The sequence below is a fragment of the Aquarana catesbeiana genome, linkage group LG05 (assembly GCF_042186555.1).
Source record: "Aquarana catesbeiana isolate 2022-GZ linkage group LG05, ASM4218655v1, whole genome shotgun sequence".
In the NCBI taxonomy this organism is placed as follows: domain Eukaryota; kingdom Metazoa; phylum Chordata; class Amphibia; order Anura; family Ranidae; genus Aquarana; species Aquarana catesbeiana.
Window position 1 is genome coordinate 607599844 of NC_133328.1, and position 12348 is coordinate 607612191.

Here is a 12348-nt window from a genome sequence, read left to right on the forward strand (position 1 = left end):
TATCAAAAAGTGTTTTCCAGCGCTAAACCTTTCATCTGATTTCTAAATTGCTGCATTTGTAAATTCCAAAAGCCAACATAAAGGAAAAGTAGTGGTACAAAAAAGCTCTTATGGGTTTAACCAATCTTTATTTTTTTGTACAATTCTCCTTTAAGGGGGCGTGGCAAGGGGTGTGTCCTATGCCTGCATACTTTTGCTGATAGGTGTCCCTCATTCCCATATCAAAAAGCTGGGAGGTATGGTCCAAATCATAGGTGTTTCAATATTTAGAAAGGTATTTGCTTTATTTTATGCTGTGCTAAAGAGCAGGGCTAATCATGTCATGTTTGCACTGGTGTGTGAAGGGATCCCCTGCCAGGTTCCCTTCCATATATTTTTCATCATACTCCTGGGATTGATTTACTAAAGGCAAAAAGACTGTGCATTTGTGCAAGTGCAGTTGCTCCAGAACTTAGTAAATGAGGTAGAGCTCTGCTAACTTACATCATCCAGTCATGTGCAAGCAAAAATGCTGTTTTTTTTTAATTTTATTTCCCTTGCATGTGATTGGGTGTTCTTTGTAAAGTGAAGCTTCGTTTAATTTACTAAACTCTGGAGCAACTGCACTTGCAAAAGTGCACAGTCTATTTGCCTTTAGTAAATCAACCCCCCTGTCTTTGCACCTACTCCATCTGTCGTTAAACTGTCTATTGCTAATAACACTATGCATCCCATCTGCTTTGCCCTCTGATATTTGTCTGGTATCTGATCAAGTGCACTCCCTCCTTGATCAAAGATTTATGTTATCTAATAACTGGAACCATAAATGGGTTGGCCATTATTATAGTGGCAGTAAAACCAAATAGCTTCTGCTGCTATTGTAAGGATTAATTTCTGTAGCAGTTGCAGGTACAGAGGTCAGGGATGGCTTGTTTAAAGCTAATCTACTAATTGTTAAGAATATGCAAATATTCGAATGTCCATAGCCTATCCGCAGTTTCACTTTAAGTTCACATTCATGCTATTGTGCAGCCCCCATGTCTGATTTGGGACAAAGGGGGAGTAAACAGGGCAGAGGGCAGTGGTGTATTTAGGTTTTGTGCTGCCCTAGGCTTGACTAAGCTTGTGCGCCCCTTAATTTAAATATGACCAACCCCTTCCTGTCAAGGCCACACCCCTTCTTGTTTAAGACCCATCCTGAAATTTTCCAGTGGGGACACTAGTTCTGAGGGCCTGGGGGGGGGGGGGGGAGGCAATGGATTCCCTTAAGTTTCAGATCTTTCTTCTCACTTCCTGTTTGGCTATGGGGCAGGAAATGAATGTAAATCTTTGTGATGGGACAGGGATGGCAAAAAATACACTGACAGGGGCTATAACCCTCCCTTACTCTATCCAAAATGAAAAAAAAAAGTGTTGCCTATAGTTCTACTTTAAGCACGAATTTCTGCTAAATTTTTGGTGAGGACTAAGAGGATATAACCATGCCAGTGGTGCAGCTGAAAACATATAGCACAATTATGAAGGTATGTGGTCCAGGCATTGAGCAAAGAAAGGACTGGGGACAGGAACAAAAAAATCCATCTTTTTTTTTCTCTTTAGCAGTCAAAAGAAAAAAAGTTAAGATTCCTTAATATGTAAACTTACACAAGCAAAGGATTGCAGGAGAGTCCTACTACCTACAGTGGGGCAAAAAAGTATTTAGTCAGCCACCAATTGTGCAAGTTCTCCCACTTAAAAAGATGAGAGAGGCCTGTAATTGTCATAATAGGTATACCTCAACTATGAGAGACAAAATGTGGAAACAAATCCAGACAATCACATTGTCTGATTTTTGAAAGAATGTATTTGTAAATTATGGTGGAAAATAAGTATTTGGCCATCTACAAACAAGCAAGATTTCTGGCTCTCACGGACCTGTATCTTCTTCTTTAAGAGGCTCCTCTGTCCTCCATTCATTACCTGTATTAATGGCACCTGTTTGAACTTGTTATCAGTATAAAAGACACCTGTCCACAACCTCAAACAGTCACACTCCAAACTCCACTATGGTGAAGACCAAAGAGCTGTCGAAGGACCCTGGAAACAAAATCGTAGACCTGCACCAGGCTGGGAAGACTGAATCTGCAATAGGCAAGCAGCTTGGTGTGAAGAACTCAACTGTGGGAGCAATAATTAGAAAATGGAAGACATACAAGACCACTGATAATCTCCCTCAATCTGGGGCTCCACGCAAGATGGGGGGACCTAGTGAATGACCTGCAGAGAGCTGGGACCAACGTAACAAAGGATACCATCAGTAACACACTACGCCGCCAGGAACTCAGATCCTACAGTGCCAGACGTGTCCCCCTGCTTAAGCCAGTACATGTCCGGGCCCGTCTGAGGTTTGCTAGAGAGCATTTGGATGATCCAGAAGAGGATTGGGAGAATGTCATATGGTCAGATGAAACCAAAGTAGAACTGTTTGTTAGAAACACAACTCGTTATGTTTGGAGGAGAGAGAATGCTGAGTTGCAACCAAAGAAAACCATACCTACTGTGAAGCATGGGGGTGGCAACATCATGCTTTGGGGCTGTTTCTCTGCAAAGGGAACAGGATGACTGATCCGTTTACATGAAAGAATGAATAGGGCCATGTATTGTGAGATTTTGAGTGGAAACCTCCTCTCATCAGCAAGAGCATTGAAGATGAAATGTGGCTGGGTCTTTCAGCATGACAATGATCCCAAACACACCGCCCGGGCAACGAAGGAGTGGCTTCGTAAGAAGCATTTCGAGGTCCTGGGGTGGCCTAGCCAGTCTCCAGATCTCAATCCCATAGAAAACCTTTGGAGGGAGTTGAAAGTTTGTGTTGCCCAGCGACAGCCCCAAAACATCACTGCTTTAGAGGAGATCTGCATGGAGGAAATGGCCAACATACCAGCAACAGTGTGTGACAACCTTGTGAAGACGTTTGACCTCTGTCATTACCAACAAAGGATATATAACAAAGTATTGAGATGAACTTTTGATATTGACAAAATACTTATTTTCCACCATAATTTGCAAATAAATTCTTTCAAAAATCAGACAATGTGATTGTCTGGATTTGTTTCCACATTTTGTCTCTCATAGTTGAGGTATACCTATGATGATAATTACAGGCCTCTCTCATCTTTTTAAGTGGGAGAACTTGCATAATTGGTGTCTGACTAAATACTTTTTTGCCCCACTGTACCTGCCAGGGGGCGTGTCCAAGATGGCAACCTGAGCAGCTGCATATTCCGGAACTCTGCTGGCTGACCCTGCAATTATCCTTTTCCTGGGTGCTATTCTACCTGGGCATGAGTGGATTCTATCCAGTTGGGACGCCGCTCCTCCAAGGGAATCCCTGGTAGAGGAAAACAGCTCAGATTCCCACCTATTGAGGAGGTACAGATCCCGTCTCCTGCGGCCAGCGTGGAGCCACACAGCACGTGGAAGAGCAACATGGCGTCGCAGACGGACCTGCTGGAGGGCACCTCTCCCCCACCGAGCTTTGTGGTGGACATAATGTCGGCAATTGCCACTTGTCAAGCCACACTCACCGCTAAGATTGAGGCGGTGCAGCTTGAGATGGTCTCATGAGACAGGACATTGATAAACTCCACTCCCGAGTGTCTAAAACGGAGCAACATCTAAGCCTCACTGAAGACACATTAACTGAGCACTCCTCTGCTGTCCGTACCATACAGACTAAACCTACCTGTCAGGTATAGGTGACCATGTCAGTGTCCCTTGTGTCTGGACCATCCCTAGATTAAAAGCCCTTTGGCAGCTAGGTAAGTGCCATGCAAGTTTCACCCAAATAGTGTAGCTTTCTCTTTACCCTGTGGCCTGGGTACCCCATGCTAAATAATATAGTCAGCTACTGCGTAAACATCAACATCTACCTCCTATAAAGATTACCAGTAACTGATTTGGTAAGTCACTATAATATACTGTATAGCAACTCCTCTGTCAAAGGCAAATGAATAAGAAGATTTCCTAATATTTAACTGCCATATGCAGCAAGCTCGAAAGCCCTCAGGGGTTTCTAGTATATTCAGTATATATATTATATTGTGATCATCCAGAGGTTTGCAAGAAAGTCTTACTACCTACCTCCTAAGTGTAGCTGACCATTTCAGTCTCCCTTGCATCTGCTCCATCCTACTACCCACCCAGATTAAAAGCCCCATGGCAGCTAGGTAATTGTCCTACAATTTCCACTCAATTGGTGTGGTTTTCCTTTTCAGCCTCGGTACTTACAGCCTGCCTGGCTCCCTCCACGTGTCTTTACTGCACCTCTCCCGACATGGGATCTCCTCACACAGTGGAGAGCTCCGCCCCCTTCACTCTACTGGCCCGTGCCTGTCAGCTGACTTTGTCCTTCAGACAGTTTCAGCCTCCTGTCATGGCATCTGTCTCTCTGTAGATGAGAACTCAAGTGAGAGGGCCGCTGTGCTGATAGAACAATCAAAACTTGACATCCGCACAACAACTCATTGGTTGGGGTCCGCCCGGGCCCCCTACATATGTATGGGCTGTCCTCCCCTGTATTATCATACCAGCAGCAGTGCGTTCGCTTTATGGGGATGTCAGACCGATTTGCCTCCCAGCCCAGTACGCCTCATGAGACTGGTGCTGCACTAAAAAGGTAGCGCAAGCCGGCGGAGACACTTTTCGTGCTGCCCCCCTGCAAAGTGCTGCCCTAGGCCTGGGCCTTGTTGGCCTAGGCCAAGATACAGCATTGGTAAAGGGCATGATAGAGTCTGGTATAGATTCCACCACATAGGGGGGAAATATGTGGACTTCATATTCCACCAGCATCAAGCATGGTAGTAACCCATGTAGACTTCATACTCCACCAGCATCAAGCATGGTATAACCCATGTAGACTTCATACTCCACCAGTATCAAGCATGGCAGTAACCCATGTGGACTTCCTACTCCACCAGCATCAAGCATGGCAGTAACCCATGTGGACTTCATACTCCACCAGCATCAAGCATGGCAGTAACCCAAGTGGACTGGATGGCAGAGAGAAAAAGATTGGAGGCTCATCCTCCTATCACATTCTGCATACCAGCAATGCGTGCCAGCAAAGCAAAAATATTAGAACTGGAACAGTCAATGCAAATGGTTGGTATGTAGTAAACAGGTGGCACATCATCTGTTCTGCCTTGACACACATCATATGTTATGACACACAGGTTGGGAACCACCACTAACCACCACTGATTACTATTACTGAACTCTACCTGAACCTTGTTACACTGGCCTAAGCCTCTGTCTGCTGCTGGAGAACCTGCCGCAACTTCTCTAGAAATCCACAATGAGGCACAGAGGTGAAAAACTGACAAGGTTCAAGACCTACTGGTTTCTGCAGCTACTGCTACGTTTATACCACTGTACAACATTTGTTTAAACTTTTGTTTGCCTTTTTCAAAATGTAAGCACATCATTTCTAGATGGATTGAAATTCCGGGGGTTCAGCATGAGCCTTCCAAATTTTGATACGTCTATGGGCAGGCTGGTTGTACTGAAGTTGGCATGAAAACACAAAGCCCTGCCCTAAAATGGCTGCTTTAATGCAAAGACATACAGTAGTCCAGGAGAAGACAGGGAGGTTGATTTACTAAAATTGGAGAGTGCAAAATCTGATGCAGCTGTGCATGACATCCAACCAGCTTCTACCTTCAGCTTGTTCAGTTAAGCTTTGGTAATTAAACCTGGATGCTAATTGGTTTCTATGTAGAGCTGCACCAGGTTTTGCATTCTCCAGTTTTAGCAAATCATCCCCTCAGTAAGTCAGAAAAATCTCACATGCAGAGAGAATGCAGGCAATACTTGGTGGCAACTAGTAACTCTGCCACAATCCTAAGGATACTTGCATATTAGGGCAAGTGCTGCCGCTGAACCCTGCTACATTTCCACTTTAAGTTACTCACCCATTCATACCGTGTAGCCAACAGTTCACTTTACCATTCATTATTGTGGCTCTGCAGCTTTTGGGTATCACCTGTTTGCAGGTCTTCGCCAACCCCCCCCATTTTTTTTTAACCCCGCTTATATGGTAGTGCATTGTGCACATTTCAGATACTCACCCACCCACTCACCCACCCAGAGTATTCCAAGTTGTCCTGCTGAAATTCTTATCTTCTGCCACCACCCTGTTGCTTGTTACATCATCAAGAAGTTCGCTGGCTCTTCTGGGTTCAGCCAACGCACCTCCCGATGACTCAGGAAGGGCAATGCCTCTTGGGATATGTAATATGCAAATGCGAAGAGGCACAGACAACACTGTGCACATCATTCGTCTGGGCAAGTTACATACTTGGGGCTGCACATTTTTTGCTAAAAAAAAAGATACAAAAAAAAAGACAGTGCTATTCATATAGTAAAGGGGAGGAAGGGTGGATTGGAGAGAATCAATTTCAGAGAATTAAGATCCGCATTAAAGTGGTTGTACACCCTGTACAACCACTTTTACCTACAGGTAAGCCTATATTAAAGCTTACCTGTAAGTGCTTGAAATGTCTCCTAAACCTCAACAGTTTAGGAGATACTTACGAAAAAGCCGAGCGCTGATGACTACGGTGCATGCGCACTTTAGAAAGGGCACATCGTGCCCTTTCTAATAGGGGTCATGCCGTGACTGGCGGCTCCCACGCGCCTGCACGTGAGTGACGTCACGCGACTCCGGCCAGTCACAGAGCCGGAGTTCGTGGCCCCCAGAAAGAAGAGGGGTGAAGATGGACGCTCCCTGCTAGTGGGGACAACGGTGACATTGCTGGCTTCGGTTTCAGGTAAGTGACACATAATGGGCTACTATGCGGTGCATAACTTAACTTTTTCAGGGAAATAAAGAGGAAGTAAAACCCACCAGGGGTCCTCTTTAACGTGTTGATTCTTGCCCAATATAACACTACCGGGAAAACAGACCAGACAACCAAAAAAGTTTTCAAAGGAAATTCTTGAGTGACCAGGGCAAAAGCCATCCAAGAATACCCGTGACTTTAGAGGACATGCATTCCTGTTTATTGCGGAAAATTTGTAACAATGTCCAAGAGTCCTTAGCTACTTCTGCAAATGTTATTACCAAGCAGTTGCCTACATTTACAAGGCATTGTGTTGGGAGGGAGACGGATGACGTGCCTTTCCCCTGTACAAAATTACCTATTCTAGTCTCCTAGTTGGGATTTCAACAAGTTCACTCTAGTTCTGGATACCCTCAGTGCCCTAAATCTAATGCCACGTATACACGACCATTTTCTCCGTCAGAATAAACTCTGATGGTTTTTCCAACAGAGTTCCGCTGAAATGGACTTGCCTACACACGATCACACCAAAGTCCGATCGTTTTGACATATGACGGGACTAGAAAAGGGAAGGTCAATAGCCAGTAGCTAATAGCTGCCCTTGCGTAGTTTTTGATCCGTCGGAATAGCATACAGACGAACGGTTTTCCTGATAGTAATCGATTCAGTCGGAAAGACTTAAAACTTGTTTTATTTCTAGGTCTGTCAGAATTTTCGAAAGAAAAAGTCAGATGAAACCCACACACCATAGGAGTATCTGATGGAATGATTCCGTCAGACCTTTTCTGCCGGAAAGTCTGGTCGTGTGTACGCGGCATAACAGTATATCAATGTATGTAAAATGTAAATGTATATCCAGAGTTCACTTCAAATTTTGATTTAGTTTTAGTCATAGTCTTTTGACTAAAATGCCATTTTAGTCATATTTTAGTCTTCTGAATTGTTTTAGTTTTAGTTGTATTTTATTTGGCTAAAATCTCCAATACATTTTAGTCAACTAATATCTCCTACATTTTAGTTGACTAAAATCTAATGGGTTTAGTTAAATTGTAATGCATTATTTAATAATTTCTCTAGAATTGCCAAACTCATTATATACTCCTGGAGTAAAAATCTAATAACATGTTATTATTTATGCTATTTGAACATGCACTACAGACACAGATTTAGCCTTTGTGATATATAATGTCTTTATAAAAAAAAATCAAGTTTCATGAACAAAAATATTGCATTTTGACAAAGAGAAGTGCAACCTTAAAATATATAAAAAAAAAAAAAAAAAAACCTCTATTGACTGTAATGCCTTTGCGCATATTACCTGAATATATTACCAACATTAAATATTAAGAAAAATAAGAAAAGCCTTTTTCTTATGTTTTTTTCCTTCAGCAGCTTAGTAGATTTTATTTTTATTTATTTATTTCAGGTACTTATATAGCGCCATCAATTTACGCAGCGCTTTACATATACATTGTACATTCACATCAGTCCCTACCTTCAAGGAGCTTACACTCTAAGGGTCCCTAACTCACATTCATACATACTGGGGACAATTTAGACAGGATCCAATTGACTTACCATCACGTCTTTGGACTGTGGGAAGAAACCGGAGTACCCGGAGGAAACTCACGCAGGCACAGGGAGATCATGCAAACTCCAGGCAGTAGTGTCGTGGTTGGGATTCGAACCAGCAACCCTAGATGCCCCCCTACTAATTTTTATGTGGTAGTGTAGTGTACATTTTGACGTCAAATTTCGTTTTAGTCTTAGTATTAGTTGTATTTTTGTCTTTTAAAAAAATGCCATTTTAATTTAAGTCGTATTTTAGTAATCTGAATTGTTTTAGTTTTAGTCTATTTTAATCGTGTGTGTATATCAGTGAATTATAGAAAAAATTCAATTTTGTATGCACTTTGCATTTTGGTCCAAGCCCCGTCACTGTCACTTTAGGCGGACAGCTTCATCTACATATAAGTGAGGAGATAAAAAAAATCTTGAAAAAGCCATGTGAAAAAATAAAAAAGGAATTAGTATACTGAATGAACTAGATGAAATTGTGGATTTTTTCAACCAGACTATGTTAGAAAATTCCCACTCAATGAGCGCTGCTATCTATTGCAGTGTATTCTGTATTCTGATGGCGGGGAAATCTCCTCTCTGTCAGGCTACAAAGACACAGCAAGAGGAATCCCCCATCCACATCGAATGTGTGGATGGGGGTATCACCTTTTTTTTTTTTTTTTTTTCGTTCAACCTGCTAGTTAAATGAAAAAAAAAATCATCTATGGGCTGCCCTAGAGTAAATCTAAACCTACCCTCAAACAATAACCCTAAACTGCAGCTCATAGTCCTAAAATTACAGTAATAAATACTATAATATGATGGCAATAAATACTATCACACCAACAAATAAATTACATAAATGTTTTAGCGTCCATTTACAATGTGCCAAAATCTAATTATCTGTTCATTTTTACAAGCTTCATAAAGGTCCCGTGCTGCTGTTGATTAAACAATTCCATGAAATAAGATATTTCAGACATACAGTGCCTTGAAAAAGTATTCACACCCCTTGACATTTTCCACATTTTGTCCTGTTACAACCAAAAACGCAAATGTATTTTTGGGGATTTTATGTGATAGACCAACACAAAGTGACACATAATTGTGAAGTGGAAGGAAAATGATAAATGGTTTTTAAACTTTTTTACAAATAAATATGTGAAAAGTGTGGGGTACATTTGTATTCAGCCTCCCTGAGTCAATACTTTGTAGAACCTCCTTTCACTGCAATTACAGCTGCAAGTCTTTTTGGGGATGTCTCTACCAGCTTTATACATCTAGAGAGTGACATTTTTGCCCATTCTTCTTTGCAAAATAGCTCAAGCTTAGATGTACCAACTTCAGCCATGATGTGACAGCTTTGGATTTTTAAACACTGTTTTTGTCACAATAAAGGTGTATATTCGGAGTGCGACTGTTCAGCTATCTTACTTGATTGCCTACTTAGATGGAGAGCAACTGTGAACAGCAATTTCCAAGTCTTGCCACGGACTCTCAATTGGATTCAGGTCTGGACTTGACTGGGCCATTCTAACATATGAATATGCTTTGATCTAAACCATTCCATTGTAGCTCTGGCTGTATGTTTAGGGTTGTTATCCTGCTGGAAGGTGAACCTCTGACCCAGTCTCAAGTCTTTTGTAGACTCTAACAGGTTTTCTTCTAAGATTGCTCTGTGTTTGGCTCCATCCATCTTCTCATCAACTTTGACCAGCTTCCCTGTCCCTGTTGAAGAAAAGCACCCCCCCCAACATCATGCTGCCACCACCATGTTTCACGGTGGGGATGGTGTGTTCAGTGTTAGTTTTCCACCACACAAAGCATTTTGCTTTTAGGCCAAAGAGTTCAATTTTGGTCTCATCTGATCAGAGCACCTTCTTCCACATGTTTGCTGTGTCCCCCACATGGCTTCTCGTAAAATGCAAACGGGATTTCTTGTGGCTTTCTTTCAACAATGACTTTCTTCTTGCCACTCTTCCATAAAGGCCAGATTTGTGGAGTTCACGACGAATAGTCCTGTGGACAGATTCTCCCATCTGAACTGTGCGTCTCTGCAGCTCCCCCAGAGTTACCATGGGCCTCTTGGCTGCTTCTCTGATTAATGCTCTCCTTGCCCGGCCTGTCATTTTAGATGAACGGCCATGTCTTGGTTGGTTTGCAGTTGTGCCATACTCTTTCCAGTTTCAGATGATGGATTGAACAGTGCTCCGTGAGATGTTAAAAGCTTGGGATATTTTTTTATAACCTAAACCCTTCTTTAAACATCTCCACAACTTCATCCCTGACCTGTCTGGTGTGTTCCTTGGCCTTCATGATGCTGTTTATTCACTAAGGTTCTCTAACAATTCTCTGAGGGCTTCACAGAACAGCTGTATTTATACTGATATTAAATTACACACAGGTGGACTCTATTTACTAATTAGGTGATTTCTGAGTGCAAATTATACCACTAGATTGTAGTTAGGGGTATCAGAGTAAAGGGGGCTGAATACAAATGCACACCACATTTTTCAGATATTTATTTGTAAAATATTTTGAAAACCATTTATCATTTTCCTTCCACTTCACAATTATGTGCCACTTTGTGTTGGTCTATCACATAAAATCCCAATAAAATACAGTTACGTTTTTGGTTGTAACATGACAAAATGTGGAAAATTTCAAGGGGTATGAATACTTTTTCAAGGCACTGTACATGGGTAGTTGAACTATATAGAATTTTTTTTACATGTTCAATATCTATTTCTCGCAAAAATGACGTGCTTTTGTCAATGCATACCTCAGATATTGGTCTTTTTATTTGGATATGTCTTGCTCTGGTCTCTTACATTATATGTGAAAACTTATCAATAAACATAGATTAAACATAAAAAATTCCATGAAAAGGCATTGTTGCTTTGTATGAACTTTGCTTATGTTATAATATATGGATTGTATAGATATACAGAGGTAGGATAAAGGAGAAATTTCACTTAACAGTATTATCTCAAGTGGATATATTTTAATATTTTGGCCTGTAAGGCTATCCAAGCACAACCCACCTGCCATAAAACAGCCTAATTGGGTAAAAGTAAATCCGCGGGCACTCTGTAGACCCTGCAGACACCCTTTAACCTTAACAACCAAATGGCAATATAAGTGTTATTTGACACATGCTGTATGATAACCTCTTGTTTGTACAAATTATCCAGAAAACAATAAAAATTATGGAAAATAAATAAATAAATGCTTATAATAGAAGATAGAGAGTGGTCCCCGTACCATCAATACGCCACATCATAATGATGAGTAGAGGAGAGACATGGCAGCTAATATCAAATATGCCGTGGTCCTAAAACACATGAGCACAAAGGCAAGAGTGCTACCCAATTAAATAATGAATATGATACATAACCAAACAGAAATTTAAATCATTCACATATAAAGAGACACAAAGATTTTTTAGAGGTTAAAAGTACGCCTATAATGGTAACATATAGATAAAGATAGTGACTGCAACAGTAGCAATAGCAACAGTTTATATGTATTTAAAGGTCTTACATGGAAGTTGCCCATGTTGGTCGGGGTAATGCAGTCCGTCTAGGCGTTTGCTGCTTTGTCTGTAGGGAAATCTTACAATGCAGTTTTATTGGATGGGTGAGATTAATAAGTAACTCCTCTTATTATCTGCCTGGCCTTTCTACATAGTTTTGGTGGCGTATCAGCTATGACTATTCAGGATGATCTCCAGGACATAGTTTTGTGACAGTTCAAAGAACAAATTAAACAAATGAACCAATGTGAGTAAATTTGATTATGAAACTGGATTTTTTTTCTATTTACAGATTTACAGTGGGGATGGAAAGTATTCAGACCCCCTTAAATGTTTCACTCTTTGTTATATTGCAGCCATTTGCTAAAATCATTTAAGTTCATTTTTTTCCTCATTAATGTACACACAGCACCCCATATTGACAGAAAAACACTGAATTGTTGACATTTTTGC

General features: G+C 41.3%; 1 protein-coding gene across 1 annotated transcript in view; it reads right to left on the reverse strand.

The window, feature by feature from the left end:
• ANXA13 (annexin A13) overlaps nucleotides 1-12027 on the reverse strand; it is a 69313-nt gene extending 57286 nt beyond the window's left edge. Inside the window, exon 1 of the mRNA XM_073632219.1 lies at nucleotides 11904-12027. Within this exon, the coding sequence (XP_073488320.1) occupies nucleotides 11904-11918 (15 nt within the window). The 5' untranslated portion in view covers nucleotides 11919-12027. The remainder of the gene's footprint in view (nucleotides 1-11903) is intronic.
• Nucleotides 12028-12348: the final 321 nt, after the last annotated feature.